The sequence below is a fragment of the Sus scrofa genome, chromosome 1 (assembly GCF_000003025.6).
Source record: "Sus scrofa isolate TJ Tabasco breed Duroc chromosome 1, Sscrofa11.1, whole genome shotgun sequence".
Lineage (NCBI taxonomy): Eukaryota > Metazoa > Chordata > Mammalia > Artiodactyla > Suidae > Sus > Sus scrofa.
Window position 1 is genome coordinate 129,461,072 of NC_010443.5, and position 23,528 is coordinate 129,484,599.

A 23,528-nucleotide genomic window follows, 5' to 3' on the forward strand; every position below is an offset into this window, starting at 1 on the left:
ATCCAAACCTGTGGTGGCATCATTGGAGCTGCTGGATCAAACCTCATCTAAAGTCCTCCTCCTGTCAGATTTTTCAGTTACATGGGCCAGTACCTTCCCTTGATACTGTTCAAATCCATCTGACTTGAGGTTTCAGTTCCTTGCAACACAAATATTCCAACCCTGTACTGACCAACAAGGATTCTCATTTCAGCAGGGGCTGCAGTCAGTCACGGCACAAGAGGAGCCATTCCTGGCAGCACGTGTGGTGGCTTTACTGCAGCTGAACTAGGGAGGAAGAAAAGCAGTTCCGGAGTTCCCGTCGTGGCGCAGTGGTTAACGAATCTGACTAGGAACCATGAGGTTGCGGGTTCGATCCCTGCCCTTGCTCAGTGGGTTAACGATCTGGTGTTGCCGTGAGCTGTGGTGTAGGTTGCAGACGCGGCTCGGATCCCGCGTTGCTGTGGCTCTGGTGTAGGCCGGTGGCTACAACTCCGATTCGGCCCCTAGCCTGGGAACCTCCATATGCCGCGGGAGTGGCCCAAGAAATAGCAACAACAACAACAACAACAAAAAGACAAAAGACAAAAAAAAAAAGAAAAAAGAAAGAAAGAAAAGCAATTCCCCCGCCCCACTCAGCAACCTCTGTTGAGATCCTTGTGCAAAGCATCATGCAGCTCCATCCCATCCATCCTCTGGGGGTCACATCACATGGGATGACCTGGGCCAAAGCTCTTAAGGAGGTAAACAAGCTTACCGGGGCAGGAAGGAGCAGGTCTTTCACTGGGGCTGATAGTATAGGAAAATGTGGACAGTGAGAGTAGAAATGACCTTCTAAGCTGAGAGAACAACTGATGCTCAGATGTGGGTAGAGAAGCTCTGGTCCCAACCAGGTGAGTCTTGGAGTTGTGCTGTGCGAAGGCACCCTGGGTGGGGTGTAAGCTGACCTGCAGGCAGGGTGATGAGTTGGGGATGGTGATGAGGATCCTCAGGGGCCTTGGGAGTAACCAGATGGGAGGGTGCCCTGTGGCGTACTCACTGGGGGCACAGCAGCGGCAGCCATTGGTGCCTGACTGGACCCAGGGCTGCAGGCGAGGAAGAAGCTCAGGTTCATCCCAAGTGGCCGGGAAGCCAGTCAGTGACAAGAGGAACCTCATAGGGAGAGGACAATAGGGGCAGAAGTTTCTCAGATGCAGGGCAGTGGCCCCCTCGCAAGAGTAGCAAGTTCCTCCCTCCCAGCCATGGGGTGACGCGGTTCTAGTGTGATGGGTCCTGCCCAGCTATCGAGAGCAGGCTCTGCCACTGCCCCTCTCCCAGGCCTGGGCTGGCAGGGACACCTCCCTGAGGAGTGATTCTGGGGCTGCTGTGTGGATGAGCCCACGGACACAAACCCCAGTCCAGTGACTGTAATCAGGCTATCCTGTGAAACCTCATGAGTTAGAACTCACTCTCCCTCTGGCATGTGGTCCAAGATTGCAGGGAGGGAGGAAGAGAAGCCTGTCGGCTACCGTCCCACCCCGTCCACTCAGCCTCTGGCCCAGCCAGTGCCGAGGGAGCACAGGTGTTTTTACCTTGCTGGTGCCCCAAAGAGTGAACTTTAAGGCTCCAGGTGAGAGGAAGCAACTGTGCTCGGTTGAGAACATTTCCATCAGGGCCTGGGAAGCCCAGCCCTGGTCCCATGATTCCCTGGGTCTGTGGTGCATCCCCCAGAAGAGGATGCGAGGGCCGAGGTGCAGAGAGCTCACTCCCCTCCCCGCCCCTGCGGATGCTCATAGACAGGTCCTGTGGGGGTGCAGAAGGGCATCCCCAGCATGGGAAGTGGGTGCAGAAACTCTGACCAGAGAGCTCTGCCCTGCTGCACCTTGTACCCAGGTGGCAGCTCCCCCACGATGCTCCCACCAGGAGCCCACTGGAGGCCATCCCATGAGCCTCTGCATCTGGGGGGCAGGACCGCCACCTGACACTGGGGGCATCTGCAGAGGAGGGACAATGAAAGAGGAGACCCTGGAGCATGGATCCGGAGCATTCTTGAGCCGCCCCCTCCCAGTCCGCCACGCCCTGCGGCAGGTGGGAGGACAATGCCGGCTGTGTGCCGTCACTCTGGTCCGCTGGCTCAAGAGGAGGGCCATGGCGCAGCCCCAGTTCCAGCCTCGGCCTCTCCTGGTGTCTCTCCCTCCGCGCCCAGCCCCTGCTGTCTGCCGTCTCCATCCTCCAGTGGGCTCTCCTCCCAGGGCAGGGCCTGCCCATCACCAAGGTGAGCAGTTTCCTGTTTTCCTTCCACCTGCCTCATTCATCCCCAGGGGCAGCAGCCAAACCTCTGGAGCTCTTGAAGGAGAATCTAGAAAGTACGGTGGGACAAAAGGGGCTCCAGGCCCTTCAACCTCAAGGCACCAGCCAGGAGCACCAGACCTTATTACCTGGCTAGGTTCCAGGCTGCAACCACCCCACCCCCACAAAATATGGGGACAGTCTGGCACGGAGGGGCCCCTCACCCCTGGCAGAGACATATCCCTCCCAGGGAGTCATCAATATTCATACTCTGCGCCCTAACCTCCATGCCTCCAGCATCTCCAGCCTAGGGAAATACCCAGTGGTCCCTTCTCCCCAGAGGGCTCCAGGCCTGCTGGCAGGTCAGCCCCACAATCCCCAGCAGTTCCTTGGGGTGACAGGGCACCTGAAGCAGGAGGCCAGCGGCAGAGCCCTGGGGTGGCTCTCCCCTTCCAGGCCCGCCACCCACCATGGACTCTGCGTATGAGATGGGCCACGTCCGCAAGCTGCAGGCTCGGCACATGCAAATGCAGGAGAAGACTTTCACCAAGTGGATCAACAATATCTTCCAGCACGGCCGGGTGAGTGTAGCTGGGCGTGGCCCACAGCCCACCTCTACTGTCCCCCCAACTCCTTGCCCAGTGGACCCTGGGGGAGGAGGGGCGACCGCGAGGTCATCTGGTTGAGGCCACTTCTTCTGACCCCAAAGCACAACTGAGGCCAGTGTTCCTTCCTCAAGGCAGATGCTCTGGGCTGCACCGCCCAGGACCTGGGAGGGGGCAGACAGGTGAGACTGGGCTGACCCTGTGCCTGGACCACCCCTTCCCAGGTGGGCATCAAGATCCAGAACTTGTACACAGAGCTGGCCGATGGCACACACCTACTGCGGCTGCTGGAGCTCATCTCGGGGGAGGCCCTACCACCCCCCAACCGGGGCCGCATGCGTGTACACTTCCTGGAGAACAGCAGCAGAGCTCTGGCTTTCCTCAGGGCCAAGGTGGGCATTGGGGAGAGGGCTTCTGGGCGTGGTGCTAGGGCAGGCGGAGGGAACAGGCTGGAGGACTCTATCAACTTTCCTGGGCTGGCCACAGGGCAGGGCAGAGGATCTGGAGCCAGAATCCAGGAGGAGCAGCTGGGACACAGAGGTCCCAGAAGCAAAGCCCTTCCTTGCATGGTTCTCCCAGCTTAGAGAGCACCCAACCCGCTAGAGCAGGAACAGCCATCATCCTTAGTGGGTGGGACTAAAATATGCCCTTGACTAATGAGAGACTGCAGGAGTCTGAACCGAAAGATCCAAGATCCTTGGTGGTTGGGCACTTGCCTGAGTGTGAGGGTGTGAGAGCCAAATCACCCACCTTCACTTTTGATATTCTCTTCTCATAAATGAGGAGATTATAGCAAGACCCTCAGTCAGCAGTTCCTGGAGGTGGGGCTATGGTGGGGCGACTGACAGACATGGGAGAGGAGCCTTGGACACTGAGCCAGGCAGTGGGGGGAGGAGGTGCTGTCAGGAGAAGCTGGACCAGGAAAGACTCTGAGAGAAAGGGACAAGCCAAAGCAAATAGTCACTAAAAGGAGACCAGAGCTCCGGGGACGCAGAGGGACCCTCATAGCCAGTATCAGGGGGCTGTGCAGGGGTCTTTTATATGGAGAAGCAGAAATCAGGAAGCCCAAGGGCTCCTGGCCTCGGATACTGAACCACGAGGTGGCCTTCCCTGGAGGTTGCAAAGTCACAGCTGGAGCTGCCTGGGCTAAGCCTGAGTGTGCCCATCATTTATGTCCTGGAATGAAGGTCACAATCGGCCCCCTGGGAGCCTGGCATGCTGCAGGGAGGCCAGGGAGGTGAGAAGCCAAAGCAAAAGATGGGAGTACGACAGTCCCCAGGTGTACAGAAGAGTAGAAAGCTGCCAGCCACACAATGCCAGGCCCTACTTGGTCCCAAGGACAGTAGCCTGTGAGCCAGCCACCTCCTCTGGGGAAACTGGGAAGGATACAAGCCCTTTGGCCCTTGTCAGAGGCTCTGCATCTCCCATCAAGCTTTGAGACACAGCATGTCCCTGATACGTAGCCTGTGAAGGTGACAGCCTTGTTTCCTCTGTATGTACAAGGCAGTTGTGGTCAAATTGCGGCCCCCAGCACATAGTAAATAAGCTGCAGATGTGGGATGCACTCGTTTCTGGAACCCTTGCCTTGAGCTGGGGACTGCATGCCAGGCCCTGGGGACCGTGATCACAATCACGAAGCTCAGACCTGAGCAAAGGGGGCCCACAGTTTAGGAGAGATCGTTATCAGAACCAGATGGGCAGTGTACTGATAAATGTTTAATAACAAGCTATCTGGGCCGGAGGGTCTGGTGGGGAGGCGATGGATAAAAGCATTGGTTTGTAGCATTTGCTGATTTCCTCAGCCTTGATACCCTGGCAGGGGGGGAAGCTCAGCCTTCATGAGCTAGTAAGACCAGATGCTCCAACTCCACCCTGAGGCAAAAGCAGAAGAGTGCGGTGTGCCAGAGGAAGAGGGTGGAGCGTGGGGCGGATCCTTTAGAGACCCAGACTACAGTGTCCTGGGGGAGGGCCCGGGATGCAGCCCCTCCTGCCAGTCTGGTGGCTGAAGCCAGCGTCCCACCAGGTCTTACCGAGAGTCTCTCCTTTCTTTCTTGGCTCAGTGCATATTGATCAATAAGGACTTTTGGTGTTGACTCTTTCTGATGCAGTTGTGGGAAACCAAGAGGTAGATGGAGGAAGATGGGGGACCATCTCTTTGGTGTTCAGGATACTGGGGATCTGGAAACCTCCAGGGCTGGGACTCCCTCTATATGTCCATGGCAAACACTGTGCAAGGTACTTAGGAGACGTTAGGGGAAAAAATTGAGATCCCCACCCAAGTGGGGCGAGGGGATCAAGCTCGTGTGTTTAGGGAGGATGAATAGTCCTCGGGTTTTAATGTTTTACAAGGTGGCCAGGGAGTAGCATTTGAGTAAATACTTGAAGAGAGAGAGGGAAGCCATGGGGCTACCTGAGGGAAAAATATTTTCAGACAGCGGGGACAGCCAGTACAAAGGCCCCAAGGCCCAAGCTTAGAATCTCAAGGAAATGCAAGAACCCCATGAGCCTTGGAGCCATGGGGTCCAGAGAGGAGGATGGAGCCAGAGGGCGAAGGGGCCCAGGCCATGTGTGGCTTTGATATTTAGTCTATTCCTTTCTCCCCTGACTCAGCCCTCCCTGCCCAAGTGGCAGGATCTAGGGCAGCAGGTTCTCATCTTTAGTGCACAGAAGAACCACTGAGGTGTTCATCCAAATGCAAATGGCTGGGCCCTGGCCCAAGAGTCTGACTGGGTGGGGCTTGGGAATCTGAATGTTTAACAGATGAAACTCTGATGAAGAGGGTGGAGGTTCAAGTGTGAGCCAGGCACCCAAGCACTCGCTGGGGATCCCCAGATGCCCTGGGAGGTGGAGGCAGACAGTTGATGTTATCTATTGAGCTCATACATTGACTATTATGACTCTTCGTTTCTCTGACCTTGGCCTGGGATTACTGGTAATCCACACGCGGGAAGTCCACCCACTCCACTGATCCAGACCAGTTCACCATGTTAGGGCTTTACCCAATGGGGCTGGGGGCCAAAGCCCCATCTGCTTAGAAAGCTGTCACTTGCCTGGCCTTGCACTTGCCTGCTTCTCCCTTGGGGACCTCCTGGGGCAGGACAGACCCCAGAACCCTCCGTCTAGCAGCCATTCCCCTGGACCTTGGGTCACTATGAGTCTTCACAGCCCAGCCAACTGTGCCCACAGGTGCCAATACCCCTCATTGGGCCAGAGAACATCGTGGATGGAGACCAGACACTCATCCTGGGACTCATCTGGGTCATCATTCTGCGTTTCCAGATTTCCCACATCTCCCTGGACGGGGTACGTCTCAGTCCCCCACACCCAGCCCTGGCCTCACTGCAGGGCCCTGGGGACAGAGCGGTTTCACACAGCTGTCAGGATCCGCACAGCAGATCCTTGGCCTCTACACAGCTACTGTTCACTTTTCAACCACGGCAGAGAATTCAAACTGTCAGAGAGACTGTCATCCGCTGAGATAAGAACTAGATCCATGGGCTTCAAGCCCTGATCTGAGGCAAGTCATTCACTACTGAGGGGGTCAAGGTGCCTGCCTACCACCCACTTTTCATCCCCAACTTTTCCCCTACTTAGCTCTGAAACCTGGTAACTTTCATTACCCCTTTATGTAGTGTTGGAGGAAATTAAACATGCAGAGGGAGGAGTTCCCATTGTGGCTCAGCAGGTTAAGAACCCAACTGGTATCCATGAGGATGCAGGTTTGATATCTGGCCTCACTCAGTGGGTTAAGGATCAGGCATTGCCATGAGCTATGGTGTAGGTCGCAGACATTGCTTGGATCCTGTGTTCCTGGGCTGTGGTGTAGGCCGGCAGCTATAGCTCTGATTCCACCCCTAGCCTGGGAACCTCCATATGCCACAGACACAGACATAAAAAGACAAAAAAAGAAGAAAAGAAGAGAACCCATAACCCATAGAGCTGGCTGACATTCAGGGGGACTCTTGATTCTCATGTTTGGTCTCTGAGCCCCAGAAGGTCAGGGGTCTGGCCTGGCTGTGTCCCAGCACCTAGCACCTATGTGGTGAATGGATGGATGGATGACTTTCCAGTTGACCCCAAGCCCTTCCAGGAAGCTACGCTCCCCTCTCCAGCCCCCTAAGCCTGTTCCAGATGCTCCTGCCACCCTTCCCCTTGGGAGCAGCAGGTCCACATCATCCCCTGACCAGCCACCAACCACCAGCTGACTCTGCTTGTTGGCAGCCAGCTCGGGCCCTGCCCCCTGCAAAACTCGGATGTGTCTGGGGCCAGGCTAACCCAGCACCCACACTCATCCTGGGATCTCTTCTGGTTCACATCTCAGGGTATCTAGGCCCAGCCTGACTGTGGCAGAGCCCCCGTCTCAGCCCCGAGGCTCTTTCCCCTGCTCTGCGCTGCCACCCCATGTCCTGCCCACCCACGTTCTGGGGCAGGGAAGAAAACACAGCCTGCTGTGCTTTGACATTCTGAGTTTATAAACAGGAACTGGTGGAGGGGAGAAAATGAGGGGAAGAGGACATTGGAGGCAGGGACTCAGGTGTGAGGGTTGAGAGAGAGGAAGGGGATGGACCACTGAGGGCAGGACAGGGACGAGGAATGGAAGGCAGGGAAAGACCTGGAACCCAGGAAGGAGGGGGAAAGAAGCCCTGAGTGAAAGAGGGAGGGGTTGGGCAAGGGGGCAGGCAGAAGAATAAAGGAAATTATCTACGGGACTGAAACCAGACATAGATGGTCATTTCTCTGCCTGAGGAAGCAGAAGAAGCCATCGCGTGAGGTGTCGAGGGGGAAGACAGGTGGGTTCCCCAGGTCAGAGTGGGCTCTGGGTCAGATGTCTCTGAGTCAAGAGAGACCCTCCCCTATCAGCTGGGGAACCCAGGGCAGCTTCCTAATCTCTCCTACTGCACCTTGTATGCCATCCTTAGCAAATAAATAATAGTGCTTGCCTCCAGGGGCTGTGAGGTTGCAGAGCTGTGGGTGCCAGCCTGGTGCCTGGCTGGCAGAGAGCCCCCAGTGACCACAAGCAGGTCTAAGGAAGTCCAGCCTCAATTCCGTGTGGCCCAGGGTCAGTGAGCACAGTGCCCAGCAGAGGGCTGGAGAAACGGGAACTACAGCTGCTGTTGTCACCAGGGGTGACCCAAGCCCATCTGTTCAGAGGTGACAGCTTTCAGGCACCAGCTTCTTTGTAAAAAACGATCTTCCGCTCCCACCCCCAACCCCTGCCCATGATGCTTTGAAGGGAGGGCATTCTGCACCACCTCCAGCAGGGAGAGCAGGACTACACAGTGCCCAACCTGCCTCTCCCATGGCCTGTGGGCTCTGCTGCCTCGCCACCTGTCCCTGCATGTGACCTGCTGCCCTGCCCTTCCAGGAGGAGTTTGGGGTCAGTGCAGCCCTGCTGTCTGCCAAGGAAGCTCTACTGGTCTGGTGCCAGCGGAAGACGGCCGCCTATGCCAACGTCAACATCACTGACTTCTCCCGCAGCTGGAGTGACGGGCTTGGCTTCAGTGCCCTCATCCATGCCCACAGGTGTGCGAGAGGGAGGGGACCCAGTGCCTCCCAGCCCTGGTCTGGCCTGAGACAGGCCTCCGCTTCCTTCCCAGAGGCTTCTACCCACTGAGCCAAATGCTCAGGGACTTGGGTTTTCGACTGGCCCATCCTCTCTCTTCCCTCTGGGCCCTTGGTAGAAATGGCTGACAGCTGAGACTGTGATGCCCCTCCCTTCTTCCAGGGCATTGGCCAGGTTTGCTTTTGACCCCTCCCTTCCTCCGCTCTGGCCCCTGATTTTGTTTTCAGTCCTCTCCCAGCAAGCTCCTGCTCTCTTGGAGTTTCTTCCCCTACCCCGAAGCCCACCCCCTCACCATCCAAGCCCTATTCCTTCAGCCAGGGTCTCAGATAATCATCAGGTGAAAACTAAAGCACAGTAAGGTGTGAATGACCAATAAGGAGCAGGTTTGTCTTCTTAACAAGACCCCTGAAAGCCAAGCAGTCAATTACTCTGGTGCAGAGCCCTGCCTGCTCTCTGTCCAGGCCAGACCTGCTTGATTATGGCTCCCTGCGTCCCGACCGCCCACTGCACAACCTCCGCTGTGCCTTCCATGTGGCTGAGCAGGAGCTGGGCATTGCTCAGCTGCTGGACCCCGAGGACGTGGCAGTCCTCCAGCCCGATGAGCGCTCCATCATGACTTACGTCTCCCTCTGCTACCACCACTTCTCCCGCCTGCACCAGGGGCAGACTGTCCAGAGGAGGCTTGCAAAGGTTGGTGACAAAGGGAAGGCAGCATCGAGGTGGGGGGTGGGGTGGGTGGGGCATGAACGTGGGCTCTGGAGTCAGACACACCTGGGTTCGATCGCTGCCCCTGCCTCTTCCTGGCTGCATGGCCTCGGCCGTGTCACCTAACTTGACTGCTCTCCCTCTGCATAATGGAGATGATGACGCCTGGGTAATAGGTAATTGATTCTGGCTAAGAGAAGACTGCTAGGAGTGTTCAAGGGAGCACAGTGCCTGGCACACAGGAAAGCCGGGTGAGCGATGCCTCTTCCTGCCCCTCCCCCTCCATCTCTACTCTTAGGTTATTAAGCTCCTAATGAGATTAAAAGGAGCTGGATTCTGCAAGGACAAGCACAGAGCAGCTCTGCTGGGCTGAGTCCATGTTTTGGGGGCATTTTCTTACCCTCTGGGCACGATGGCAGAGGCTGAGGCCTGGGAGGGCTATTCTCAGGGTGGGTGTCTAAGCTGGGCATGGGGGAGATGATACAGGCCAAGGGCTCTGAGCTGCTTTGGGGTGTGGGGGCCTCAGAGAAGCAAAAGAAGGCTCAAAGAGCATCTCTAGAGTTAAGGCCAAAGGAGATAAAATAAGCTGGAGGAAGGCAGGAGGGGAGCCCCACACTCCCAGGCTTGAGTGTGGAATGGAGGCAGACTCACTTGTCTGGGTCTGGGAGCACCCCCACTTTAGTGCCTCCTCAGCTGAGGGAAATAGCTACTCCCCACTCGGTCAAGCCTGGCTGGCACTCAGCACCCAAAACGGGAGGGCCCCCAGGGCCTTCCCCGGGGGCACTGCCCTGACCTCTTCTCACACCCTCTGCCAGATCCTGCTTCAGCTCCAGGAGACAGAGGCGCTGCAGACCCAGTACGAGCAGCTGGTGGCCGACCTGCTGGGCTGGATCGCAGAGAAGCGGGTGCAGTTAGACGCGCGGGATTTCCCAGACTCCCTGCCAGCCATGCGCCAGCTACTGGTGGCCTTTGCCTCCTTCCGCATCCAGGAGAAGCCACCTTGGCTGCAGCAGCGAGGGGCCACAGAGGCCCTGCTCTTCCGGCTGCAGACGGCACTCCGAGCCCAGAACCGCAGACCCTTCCTGCCTCACGAGGGCCTGGGCCCCTCAGAGCTGTCCCAGCGCTGGGCAGGCCTGGAGCGGGCAGAGGCCTCACGGAGCCAGGCCCTACAGCAGAGGCTGCTGCAACTAGAGCGGTTGGAAACCCTGGCCCGGCGCTTCCAGCGTAAGGCGGCCCTCCGGGAGAGCTTTCTGACAGACGTGGAGCGAGTGCTAGACCGGGCTGCAGCCTCACCAGCCAGCCCAGCCACAGTGGAAGCAGCTACCCAGAGGCTGGGCATGTTGGAGGCCAGCATCCTACCCCAGGAGGGGCGCTTCCAGACCCTGGCTGAGATCGCAGACATCCTCCAGCAGGAGCACTACCACGGCTGGGTGGACGTGGCCTGCAGGTGAGCCCCGGGCCTGTGAACAGGCTACGGCCTTACTACCATAGCCATACCCTACCATAGCCATACCTGGCCACAGAGGAGGGGTGATTTATGGGTTCAGGGTTCCTTTTATTTTATTTTTATTTTGCTTTATTTTTTGGCCGCACCCACAGCATATGGAAGTTCCAGGCCCAGGGATGGAACCCACGCCACAGCAGTGACAGTGATGGATCCTTAACCTATTGCACCACAAGAGACCCCCCCAAGATTTGGTTTTTACTCAGCAAAAGACAGGAAATCATGGCAGGACTTAAGAAGTGACACAATCTAAATTTGATTTTACAGTGATCACTTTCGATGCTGTGTCAGGAATAGACTGAAGCGGCAAAGGCAGAAGCAGAGAGACCAGTTATGAAGCTACTACAATAATCCAGATTAGAGAAGCCATGGAAGAGATGAGAAAGGGTGGGATTCTGCATACATTCTGAATCCAAGAGGATACACATACAGATCAGATGTGGGATGTGGGAAAGTGAGTTAGCAAGGTTCTGGCCGGGGCACCCAGAAGGCTGGAGTTGCTTTTACCTGCGATGAAGACTGGAAAGAAGGCCTGGGAGTGTGTGAAGGGCTGAGCCTCCCAAGCCCTCCTTCCAACCTCTCTGCCTGTGCCTGAAAGGCGGGAACACTCCCCCAACTGCCCCAGGCTAGGATGCTCACAGCCCCAACATGAAACTTGGGCTCCTCCATGACAGCCAAGTCCCCCCACCCACAACCGTGGGCCCCAAGATAACATCCCTGCCCAGCCAGTGGAGACCACCCTTCTCTCCCGCCTAGGCAGGAGGAGATCACCTGCCGCTGGGAGCAGCTCCTTCAGCGTCTCCAAGGGCAGAGGGAGCAGATAGCAGACCTGCAGGCTGTGCTGAGTCTGCTGCAGGAGGTGGAGACTGCCTCCCACCAGCTCAACGAGCTACAGGTGGGCCCTGGACTGGCCAAGCCCTGGCCCTCGTGGGGACCCAGGACTCTGGGACTTTAATGACCATTTGTCTGCCCCTGGCCAGGTGCTGGCCAGCTCCACAGCCTGTGGGCAGCAACTGGCAGAGGTAGTGGAGCTGCTGCAGAAGCATGACCTGCTGGAGGCCCAGATCACAGCCCATGGAGCCCATGTGAGCCATCTTGCCCACCAGGCGACACAGCTGGACTCTTCACCAAACACTAGTGTGGAAGTGCTACAGGCCAAGGCCAAGGCGCTGATCCAGCTCCACCAGAGCCTGGTGTCTCTTGCCAGGTCCCGGTAAGAGCTCACTCAAACTCCTCTACCCTCTCCAGAACTTCTCTATAACCCAACCTACCTCCCACCCAGGTTAAAATACTGTTGCCTGGCAATTTCTTTTTTGCACTGGCCCTCAGCCCCAAGGCCTCTGTCTGCTCTGCTGAGTCATCCAGGGGAAGGAAAACTCCTGCCTAAAGGGAGGGGGGTGTCTGAGCCTGGTGAGGAATCCCTGCCCATGACCTGTGAGTGCCAGAGCCCCTCAGTGGCCCTTGCCCTCCCTCAGGCGGGCCTTGTTGGAGCAGACCCTGCACCAGGCAGAGCTCCTGCACAGCTGTGAGGAGGAGGAAGCCTGGTTGAGGGAGCGCAGGCAGCTGGTGGAGAATGAAGCCCCAGGCCAGGATCTCAGCCAGATCTCTGCGGCCCTGCAGAAACACAAGGTGCTCACTACCCTGCACCCTGCAGGATCCCCCCTCTCAGCAGTCCTGCCTTCCCGTCTCCCAGCTCAGCTTCCTACTCTGCGCTTCCCCAGGTCCTAGAAGCTGAGCTCCGCCACCACCAGGCAGTGTGCACTGATCTCGTGCGGAGGGGACGCAATCTGGGCCCAGTGCACGGGCCCCCGACATGGCCTGATCCCCAGGAACGGGCTGAGGCAGTGCGGGATGCATGGCAGCGGCTCTGGGCCCACATGATGGGGCGGGGTGCGCAGCTGCAGGCGGCTCTGTTTGTCCAGCAGGTAGTGGGGCAGTGGGCGCTTGCCAGGCAGCAGGGCAGGGTGTGTGGGTTCGGGCCACACCCAGCCTGCCCTCCTGCCTGCAGTACTTTGCTGATGTGGCGGAGGCGGCCTCATGGCTCAGGGAGCAGCGGTCGGCGCTGGAGAGCGCGTCCTTGGGGGAGGACCAGGTGGCCGCCGAGGCCTTGCTGCTGCGCCATCTGCGGCTGGAACATGCCGTGCGCGCCTTTGGAGCTGAGCTGCAGCAACTGGACGAACAGGCGCGGGCAGCCACGGCCCGGGCATCTCTCTTGGTGCGTGGGGACTCCAGCTGGGCAGGGAGCCAAACCCACATGCCTCCCACACCAAATGCACATGCTGTGCCTGCTCTCCTGTGGCCACACAGAGGGTGGAAATGGGAAGGCTTTTGTGGCTCCTGGCTGGGGAATCACAGCCTTCGCATAGGTTTAGGGTTGCCCACCCTTCTTCATAGTCTCTCCCCTGCCTCCCTCACCCAAGTTTGTGGAGTTCTGTCTGCCCACTGTTGGAGGCCATCCAAGTGTAATTTGGCAGTTGCTCACTTTACCCACCAGTTTGCAGGTGCTTTGTCCTGGAGTGTCCCTTTATGTTGACCACTAAGCCAAAGGTGACCCTTGACCCTTGACCCCTGTTTGGTTCTCTTTCCTGACTTGGCCCTTGTAGGTTTGGGGTGGCCTAATCACTACACCAGACTGCTTTCTGAACCCCTCTCTCAGTTCATTGAGCCTCTAGTTTTTAAAAAACATACCTGTCTGGGGGAAATGTTTGTCCAGCCCTATGAGGGCTTGCAGGTGTCTTTCAAGAAGCTGTGTATGTAATATAAGATGTGTAAATCACAGCCCTCAGACCCTGCACTCATATTTGGCCCCTCTACCCTCATCCTAAGGAAGTTTCATGTCCCAGACGCCCTCCCTCTGCCCAGTCGTGTCCCATACACCTGCAGAGCTGCAGCTCAGGTCCTTATATTTTAGGAGGGAGGGTGATGGAGTAGCCAGTAGCTGTCTAGGGTTCTGGTCCTGACTACCAAGACCAGACAGCAAGGTCTGAAATGTCTCTGGATCTAACTTGGCTGAGGTCCAGTTCTCCTTTTTCCTTTGCATTTATTCCCTGGAATAATGTATGATTAACTCTTTTTGAACATAGCTCCACAGTGTATTAGCAGTTGTCTGGTCCAGCCCTCTCACTTTGCAGATGAAGTAACCAGGGTTCACAGAGGCCAAATTACTACCCTTGGACCTGCTGGAAAGGCCTCCCAACACCTGGCCCAGGGTTGTTTCCACCCTATCCTTCCTTGGGTGCTAGGATTTTAACTCTGGGCACTTGTGTTATAGACTAACAACACATTACCGCTTTTGGTGTCTCTTTCCTCCTGTTCTGTGCGGTCTGCTTCTCCAGTTTGAGTTCATTGTTTAAACAAATGAATTGGATGTGCCTTAACCTTCTTTTGTATCCTCTACTGACCAGCCAGCGCTGGCATTGATAGAGGGCTTAGTCCTTAGTCCCTGGCATTTTCAGACCCTTGCTTCGTCCAATGATGCTGGGGGTGGGGTGCAGAGGTGCCCCCTCTGCTGGGGATGGGGAGCCACTTTGGCAGCTAAACAGAGCCTTCCCTCCTCCATACAGAAGGAGCCCACAGAAGACTGGAGCAGAATTGATGGGGATGTGACTGGGAGTCCCCAAGATGGGACCCAAAATTTAGCACTGTCGGGCAGCCAGCACCCGTGCCCTCAGGTCCAGATGAGCTTCGTCTACAGAGGTATGAGGCCAAGACCCCATGTGGGAACCTTAATAGAGCATCATAACTTTATCCTGTGTGGCTTTCAGAGGCATCTAAAGACTGAAGGGAAGAAGTCAAGAAGAGATCGTTTGGGGCTTAGCATGAAGAAAAACACGAAGCTGCCTGAAATTCTGAGCCTTCCCTTTGCTTTTTCCCCCTTTCTTATCTCTCTCTGTACCTATTCCTTTTCTTCAGCCCTCTCAAGACAGCCCTCAGTAGCCAACCTGGCTGCCACTGCTGCCTGACCCTTGCCCAGGGCAGAAGCATAGCTGTTCATCCACCCCACAAGCAGGGCCAGCCTGTGTTTCCCCCACCCCACTCTGCCCCAGCTCCTACCACCAGAGCCACTTTGCCTCCCCCTCTGCAAATGCTACTCCCCAAGCCAGGCCCAATGAGGCCCACCTTGTCCTTGAAATCTTTCCCAGCAACCCCAGACTGTGCTGGCCATTTCTCCCCCCTTGGACACCCATAGTATTAATTTCACATGGCGCACATTCTGCTTATCTATGCACAGACCTGGGAAGTGTCCCACTGGCTCTGGGTCTGTGGGCTTGCAAGCCTGAGAAGATCGTCAAGCCTTCAGGAACTCAGGAAGCTCCAGCATGTCCCCTTTTAACCCCCAGGGCTCCTGGCACAGGGCTGAGTAATAAATAAGCACCTGCCCTTCCCCACTGGCCAGATCCTGGGTCAAGAAGAGGAGCTGGGGAGTTCCCAGTGTGGCTTGGCAGTAACAAACCATACCAGTAACCATGAGGTTGCAGGTTTGATCCCTGACCCCGCTCAGTGGGTTAAGGATCCAGCGTTGCTGTGAGCTGTGGTGTAGGTCACAGGCGTGGCTTGGATCTGTTGTGGCTGTAGCTGTTAGTGTAGGCTGGCAGCTACAGCTCCAATTCGACCAAGCCTGGGAACTTCCATGTGCTGTGGGTGCAGCCCTAAACACCCTCCTCAAAAAGATGAGCTGGACCAGTGCAGCCTTCAGAACCTGTGCTCCCACAGGGACACACTTCGCCCCACTCCCGGGAGAGGCTGGGCAGTGCCTACTCTACACGCACCCTAACACCTGGGAGCTGAAGGACTGGGAGGGCCGCCGGGCCATGGTGCCCATTAGCCATGTCATGGAACAGGCACCTCAGGTACAGCTGCTGGCCCCACCTTGCCAAGCCTTCTGCTGCTTGTGGGAGCCCCCTCCAAACACCTTGCCCTCCATGCTGCAGGTGGCGTCTGCCCTGAGGGAAGGTCCAAGAAACCCAAGGGCCTGGCATGAGGTTTCCTGCTACTCTGACCCCCAGGGTACCCAGAAGATAGCACTCCCAGATGAGCCTGACCCTGACTTTGACCCCAACACCATCCTGCAGACCCAGGACCGCTTGAGCCAGGACTATGAGGCCCTGCGGGCCCTGGCAGAGGTAATGCTGCTTGTTGAAGGAATGTTCACGAAGTACCTACTCTGTGCCAGACCCTGAGCTGTGAGCCCAGGGACAGGGCAGTGACTGGATGTGCTTCCTGCCTTCGGGCACAGTAGATGCGAAATGAGTCCTTAGATTGTGAGCTGGGAGCCTGAGAGGGGAGCCCGGGTCAGGCTGGGGAGTTGGGGAAGGAGTCTCTGAGGTGATGACCTTTAGGCTGAGGCTTGAACAGTGAGAAGCTGAGAGCAGGTGGAGCTGGGGGAGGGCAGGGGAAGATGGCGAGGAGGAGTGTTCTCAGCAGGACCCCTGCGACAGCCAGAGAGAGGCCCTATGCAGAGGGGCCCACTGTGGCGCAGTGTGTTCAGGGTCTGGCATTGCCACAGCTATGGCGTAGGTCGCAGATGTGGCTTAAACCAAAAAAAAAAAAGGCGAGGAGTGAGGGCCAGGGTGCCTGGAGCACAGCGGTGCAGCAGTGAGGTCTGGCAGCAGCTAGAGGGGAGCCCACGGAGGAAGGGCCAGGTCCCATGGGAGAGGCATGAACTACACCTAAGGGCCAAAGGGCAGAGTAGGACAAAATCATCAAAAGCCCACACTCTGGAGGTCCTGGTGGCTCAGCAGGCTAAGGAGCCAGCATTGTCACTGTTGTGACACAGGTTTGATCCCTGGCCTGGAAACTATCTCATGCCTTAGGCATAGCCCCCAACGCCCCCCAAAAAAGGCACATATTCTGCTGGGGCCTCCACCCTGTGCCAGCTTCCTGCCCTGGACCTCTGACAGAGGGTTTCTGGCCCTGGGCCCTGCTGCTGGGGATGATGGGGACCTGCTCTGAGCATCCTGTGGATGGCACTGACCCTTACCCAGTCTCTGGCTGGCCTTTCCTCAGCACCGCAGGACCCAGTTGGAGGAGGCAGTGGCCCTGTTCAGCTTCTATGGCTTGTGTAGGGAGCTGCAGTCCTGGCTGGCAGACCAGACAGCGCTGTTCCAAACACTGCAGCCCCAGGCTGACAACTTGGAGGTCATGCAGCTCAAGTATGAGGTATTTGTCCCCTTGGAGCCGAGGAGGGTCTTAGCTGCTTGGCCCCATTTATTCCTGTCTTGCTCACTCCACCACCTGCTCCTGCTCTCCTGTGTCCCAGTGCTCTGTGGTAGGTGCTACTGGCTGGGAGGAGGGACAGAGGGAGATGGGCCTTGAATTTTTTGTGCTTTTTAGGGCCGCACCCGCAGCTTATAGAAGTTCCCAGGCTAGGGGTCGAATCGGAGCTACAGCTGCCAACCTACACCACAGCCACAGCAACGCCAGATCCGAGCCGCGTCTCAACCTACACCACAGCTCACGGCAACACCGAATCCTTAACCCATTGAGCAAGGCCAGGGATCGATCTTGTGTCCTCATGGATACTAGTTGGGTTCATTACTACTGAGTCACAACAGGAACTCCATGAATTTCATTTTAACTGAGGTGTCATTGGCACACAACATTATATTAAGGTGTACAATATAATATTTAGATGTTTGTATATATTGCAAAATGAATGACCGCAATAAATCTAGTTAGCATTTATCACCATACATAGGGAAATTTTTTTCTAGTGATGAGAACTTGTAAGATTTACTTTCTTAGCAACTTTCAAGTATTGATATAGTATCATTAACTATAGTTGCCATGCTGTACATTTTATCCATGACTTATTTATTTTATAACTCTAAGTTTCTACCTTTTACCTCCCTTCACCCATTTCACCCACTCCCCTTGCCTCCCCTCTGTCAACCACCAGTCCATTATCTGAATCTATGAACTTTTTTTTGGTTTTTTAGACCCCATATATAAGTAAGGTCATGTGGTACTTGCCTCTCTCCATCTGACTTATTTCACTTGGCGTAATACCATCAAGGTCCATCCATGTTGTCCTGAATGGCAAGATTTTATCCTTTTTATGGATGAATAATATTCCTCTCTCTGGCTCTTGCTCTGTGTGTGTGTACATATCACATTTATTTTTTTTGTCTCTTCATCCACTGATGGATGTTTAAGGTGTTCCCATGTCTTGTCTATCGTAAATAATGCTGCAGTGATCATGATGGTGCATGTATCTTTTCAAGTTAGTGTTTTTATTTTCTTCAGATAAATACCCAGACACAGAGTTGCTGGATCATATGGTAGTTCTATTTTTAATGTTCCAAAGAACATCCATACTGTTTTCCATAGCAGTTGCACCAGTCTACATTCCTACCAACAGTGCACAAGGTTTCTCTTCTCTACATCCTTGCCAACACCTGGTATTTCTCATCTGTTTTTTGGGGGGATGGGGGCTGCACCCATGGCACGTGGAGGTTCCCAGACTAGGGGTCAAAGCGAAGCTGTAGCTGCCAGGTTACTTCACAGCCACAGCAACGCCAGATCGAAGCCGTGTCTTCGACCTACACCACAGCTCACGGCAACGTTGGATCCTTAACCCAGTGAGCGAGGCCAGGGCTTGAACCTGCATCCTCATGGATGCTAGTCGGATTTGTTTCTGCTGAGCCACAGTGGGAACTCCTGTATCTTGTCTTTTTTGATGTTAGCTGGTCTAACAGGTATGAGATGATATCTCTTTGTGGTTTTAATTTGCGCTCCCCTTATGATGGTGGTGTTGAGCAACTTTTCATGTAGCTATTGGTCATCTATATGTCATTTTGGGAAAAATGTCTATTCAGAGCCTCTGCCCATTTTTAAATTGTATTATTTGGTTTTTTGCTATTGAGTCGTGTAAGTTCTTTACATATTTTGGATATTAACCCCTTATCCTATATATGATTTGCAAATGTTTTCTCTCATTCTGTAGGTTGCCTTTTCATTTTGTTGATGGGTTCTTTCCTGTGCAGAAGCTTTTTGGTTCGACATAGTCCCCCTTGTTTATTTTGCTTTTGTCACTTTGTTTTTGGTGTCAAGGGGGTTTCCCCACTATATTTTCTTCTAGGAGTTTTATGATTCCAGATCTTACATTCGGTCTTTAATCCATTTTGTGTTCATTTTTGTGTATGGTATTAGATAGTGTTCCAGTTTCATTCTATTGCAGGTGGCTGTCAAATTTCCCCAATACCATTTATGAAAAGACTATCCTTTCTCCACTGTATAGTCCTGGCTCTTTTGTCAAAATTTAATTGACCTGTATGTGTGAGTTTATTTCTGAGCTTTCTGTCAGTTTCATTGATCTCTGTGTCTGTGTTTATGCCAGTACCATACTGTCTTGATGACTATGCCTTTGTAATATAGTTTGAAATCAAGGAGTATGATGCCTCCAGCATTGTTCTTCCTCAAGATTGCTTTGCTATTTGAGATCTTTTATTGTTCCTTACAAATTTTAGTCTTCTAACCCATGAACACAAAATATCTCTTCATTTATTTGTGCCTTCAATTATTTTCATCAATGTCTTAAGGTTTTCAGTGTACAGGTCTTTTACCTCCTTGGTTAAGTTTATTCCTAGCTATTTTATTCTTTTTGGTATAATTGTAAATGGTACAATTATAAATGGAACTCTTTTCTTAATTTTTCTTCCTAATAGTTCCTTATTGTATAGAATTTCAACAGGAGTTTCTGGTTCAGCTCAGCAGGTTAAGGACCCAGCATCTCTGTGAGGATGCGGGTTTGATACCTGGCCTCACTCAGTGGATTAAGGATCCATCATTGCTGCAAGCTGTGTTGTCAGTCACAGATGCATCTCAGATCCAGTGTTGTCATGGTTGTGGTGTAGGCCCCAGCTATAGCTCCAATCTGACCCCTGGCTCAGGAACTTGCATATGCCACAGGTACAGGCATGAAAAAAGAAAAGAAAGAAATTGAACAGATCTGTATATCAATCTTGTATCCGACAACTTTATTGAATTCATTTATTCTAACAGTTTTTTGGTGAGCCTTAAGGGTTTTCTATATGTAAAATCGTGTCATCTGGGAGTGTGGCTCAGCGGGTTAAGAACTCAACTAATATTCATGAGGATTCAGATTCTATCCCTGGCCTCACTCAGTTGATTAAGGGGATGGTGTTGCTGTGAGCTCAGACACAGCTTGGATCTGGCATTGCTCTGGCTGTGGCTGTAGCATAGGCTGGCAGCTATAGCTCAGAATCAACTCCTAGCCTGAGAACTTCTATATGCTATGAGTGAGAACCCAAAAAGGAAAAAATCTTGTCATCTACAAATAGTGACAGTTTTACTTCTTCCTTTCCAATTTGGGTGCCTGACCTTGAATTTTTACAGGGCCCTCCCAGCCCTTTCCTTCCAGAGGGAGACAGCTCATACATCTCCGTAGCAGAGTTGGTCTTATGTGGAGTGTGGGAAGAGAAAACTCTCCCTCAAGGCAAAAATCTCCTTTCCCCAGAACTTCCTCACTGCCCTGGCTGTGGGAAGAGGCCTCTGGGCAGAGGTTAGCAGCTCCGCCGAGCAGCTGAAGCAGAGATGTCCGGGACTCTCCCCCAAGATCCAGCGACAGCAGGAGGAACTGAGCCAGAAGTGAGAATGAAGAGGGGGTGCAGGGTGAGGCGGGCAGACTGGAAGCAGTGCCCAGGCCAAGTGCCTGCTCACCTGACTTCCGAGCCACCAAAAAGAAAGACTGGATGCATTGGAGGCAGGGAGGAGAGGGCAGGCATGGGGACGGCCAGCCCGACAGGTCCCAGGATGGATGGGGAGGTGTCCTTGGGACAGAGACATCCCTGCTCCCTCTGCCCAGGTGGGAGCAGCTGGAGGCCCTGAAGAAAGAGAAGGAAACGCGGCTGGCGAGCACCACACACATGTGCAGTTTCCTGCAGGAGTGTGGGTCCGCACGGGTCCAGATGCAGGACATGGTACTCCAGCTAGAAGCCCTGGAGCTGGGACACTTAGAGGACAGCCACCACATCCTGCAAGTGGCCCAGCAGAAGATGCCAGCGCTGGAGAGAAGTGTTCACTATCTTCAAAGGGCAGCCAGCAAGTACAGCCTGGGTTCAGCATCGTGAGGGCCTGAGCAGGGTTATGGTTGGGGCAGAGGATGAAATGGAGGTGGGGAGGGTGGGCAGGAGGTGCTGTCTGAAGGGTAGGGGCACAGGTTGGGGGACAGTATGAGAAAGTGCTCATGGTGAAAAGGAGACCACAAGCTCACTGCCCCCAGGTCAAGGGTGAGGGGAGAATTCAGAGTTGCCACGCCTTTGCCCAGGGAGCACAGGCCGGGGCGCTGACTGCATGGTGTGCCCTGTCTCCCAGAGTGGAAGAGCTGGGTCCCGCAGAGAGCCAGTTCCTTCAGGGAGAGGTGGCGATGCTGCAGGGGCTGCTGGAGCAAGTGCAGCAGCAAGTGGCCCAACAGGCCCAGGCTCAGGCCAAGGTGAGGACCCGCCAGCACTTCCTGCAGGAGAGCAGGCGGCTGCTGCTGTGGGCAGATGGTGTCCGGGCTCGGCTGAACAGCAAGGAGGAGGCGGTGAATGTGGCCTCAGCCCAGCGGCTGCTGGGGGAGCACCAAGACCTGCTGAAGGAGATCCAGCTGCAACAGGAGAGGTCAGGACAGGAGGGGCAGAGGGGGTGCGCTTCAGGCTGGCCACAGCCTTTGGGGAAAGGCCATCAGAAAGGGAGAGGCTGGAAGCGGTGTGTCCCCTATGACTGGCCCAGGCTGGTGTCTGGCATGTTGTTTAAGGCAGGTTTACAAAGACAGTGTGACCAAGGGCTGGTTGGGCAATCCAGCCTGCATATTTTCGGGAAGGACCCAGAGCAGAGTCTGAGCTTTCTGGAAGCTTCTATCCACTTGTCTGGGCATCACCATTAGCATGGCCAACTGGAGCAAAGGTGTGACATTCAGGGAGCATGGCAACTAGTGAGTCCCACGGGCTGGGCTGGTTACATTCAGTGTCTCACTAGTGGCACAGGGCACAGCTGTCCCATTGGACAAGAGGACTGCCTGGGCTAACCAGCCTCAGACCCCTGCCAGTTACCCTCCCATCAGAGCTCCAAGATAAATGAACTGCGGAGGTGAGAGGGGAAAAATATTGGCGGTGTGGGTAGATAGGCTTTGACTCTCTGCCTGTCGTCTTGGACAGGCTGCAGCAGCTGGCGGCTCAGGGCCTGCCCATGGCAGCCTTGGACTCCCCAGACTCCAGAGAGGTGGCCAGTGCTCTGAGGCTCCTGGACCAGCAAGGCCAGGAGTTAAAAGCCGCCTGGGAGCAAAGGCAGCAGCAGCTGCAGGAGGGGCTGGAGCTACAGAAGTTTGGTCGAGAAGTGGGTGGTTTCACTGCCATCTGTGCCAGCCACGAGTCTTTCCTACAACTGGACAGCCTTGGGGTATGTAGCCAGGGGTGTGTAGCCAGGGTGCCCCTTCCCTAGGAAGTAGGAGCATAGAAGCCAGGCTGGGTGGTGGGCGAGATGGCGCTGACCCCCATCCTCCCAGCATGACCCTCATCTCTGCATCCCCAGGAGGACCTAAGGGAGGCCCAGAGTCTGTTGCAGCGGCACCAGGAGTTTGGGCAGTTCCTGAATGCTCTTGGCCATCAGGCAGAGGATTTACAGGCACGTGGCGAGAAGCTGGCTCAGAGTCAACCCCCCGCTGCACACAAGTGAGACCTGCACAGCCTGTTGCCCTGAGGCTGGGAGAGTACACGGGGAGTTGGGGGGACAGTGGGCTGAGCTGGGTGCAACATTTGGAGAGGGTCTCAGGCACAGTGGAGCCTCCCCACATGCTCCCCAACTCCACCTGACCCCCAGGGTCAGAGAGCTGCTGCAGAGCATCCAGGCCCAATGGACCAGAGTCCAGGAGAGGAGTGAGCAGAGAAGGAGGCGGCTGCTGGCCTCCCTCCAGCTCCAGGTGAGGAGCCGACGCGGGTATAGGAGGCCTCCTGGGAGGAGCGCCCAAGAGCCCACTGCTGCACTAACAACTGTGTCTATGTGGGGCCCTCTGCAGTTTCCAAAGCACTTGCCCACATATTACATCATTGACTGTCCCCCCAACACCTTTTCTGAGATGGGCTTTCTGGCTCTGATTTTTCCAGATAAGGAAAAAAGTGAGGCTGAGGCCACACAGCTCAGAGGCAGGGCTGGGCCCAAAGCCTGGGCCTCTTGAATAACCCCTCACCGTCCCTCATCTGGCTGCTCCCCTCCACCACGGTTTCTGGCCACGCACTCCTGGCTCCTGCACGGGCCATGGGCTCTAGGTGCAGATCTTGATTCTATCAGGTATTTGTTCTGCCCGTGATGGAGCCTCAGAGCTGGGCTAGTCCACAGGCTACCCGGGGCCCAGGCCTGTTTGGAGACAGAGAGCTGTCCCTGATCTGACGCTGCTGGAGCCATGGGGACCTGGCCAGATGCTCCTCCTCGTTGGGCACAGAGCACCATGGGGCCAGACTTTGATTCTCCGGGCTGCTTCTGCTGTTTTCCCTGAGGCCTGTTCCTCCCCATCTTGGTTTCTCTGTCCCCACTGGGGAGCAGTAGCCCCAGGTCCCACCTCTCCTGCATCCTACGATCAGCTGTGCATCCTTCAGCACCCTGAGACCCCTCCCACTAAAGGTCCTCATACCAGCCCTCACCCCCACTCTGTGACACCAGCCTCTCCTGGTCCCTTGGCAGGAGTGGAAGCAGGATGTAGCAGGGGTAATGCTGTGGATGGAGGAGAAGAGGCTGATGGTGGCAGATGAGCCATCCCAAGAGCCAGGCAACATCCTGAGGGAATTCAGGCGGCACAAAGCAGCTGAGCGCGAGCTGCTGGCCACACAGGGGCATGTGGAGGGCCTGCAGCAGGTGAGGATCATTGGATGCAGTGGGCAGGGCCTGGTGGGCTCCACATTTCCCCTGC

General features: G+C 55.3%; 1 protein-coding gene across 1 annotated transcript in view; it reads left to right on the plus strand.

Annotated features, from left to right (window-relative positions):
• SPTBN5 (spectrin beta, non-erythrocytic 5) overlaps positions 527-23,528 on the plus strand; it is a 52,783-nt gene continuing 29,781 nt past the window's right edge. Inside the window, exons 1-23 of the mRNA XM_021084893.1 lie at positions 527-2,233; positions 2,704-2,828; positions 3,077-3,244; positions 6,039-6,155; positions 8,218-8,375; positions 8,877-9,105; positions 9,936-10,567; positions 11,381-11,519; positions 11,605-11,837; positions 12,100-12,253; positions 12,346-12,549; positions 12,633-12,839; positions 14,188-14,320; positions 15,338-15,474; positions 15,556-15,747; positions 16,631-16,783; positions 20,103-20,233; positions 20,451-20,690; positions 20,960-21,247; positions 21,784-22,024; positions 22,157-22,296; positions 22,445-22,544; positions 23,303-23,473. Of these exons, the coding sequence (XP_020940552.1) occupies positions 1,696-2,233; positions 2,704-2,828; positions 3,077-3,244; positions 6,039-6,155; positions 8,218-8,375; positions 8,877-9,105; positions 9,936-10,567; positions 11,381-11,519; positions 11,605-11,837; positions 12,100-12,253; positions 12,346-12,549; positions 12,633-12,839; positions 14,188-14,320; positions 15,338-15,474; positions 15,556-15,747; positions 16,631-16,783; positions 20,103-20,233; positions 20,451-20,690; positions 20,960-21,247; positions 21,784-22,024; positions 22,157-22,296; positions 22,445-22,544; positions 23,303-23,473 (4,830 nt within the window). The 5' untranslated portion in view covers positions 527-1,695. The remainder of the gene's footprint in view (positions 2,234-2,703; positions 2,829-3,076; positions 3,245-6,038; positions 6,156-8,217; positions 8,376-8,876; positions 9,106-9,935; positions 10,568-11,380; positions 11,520-11,604; positions 11,838-12,099; positions 12,254-12,345; positions 12,550-12,632; positions 12,840-14,187; positions 14,321-15,337; positions 15,475-15,555; positions 15,748-16,630; positions 16,784-20,102; positions 20,234-20,450; positions 20,691-20,959; positions 21,248-21,783; positions 22,025-22,156; positions 22,297-22,444; positions 22,545-23,302; positions 23,474-23,528) is intronic.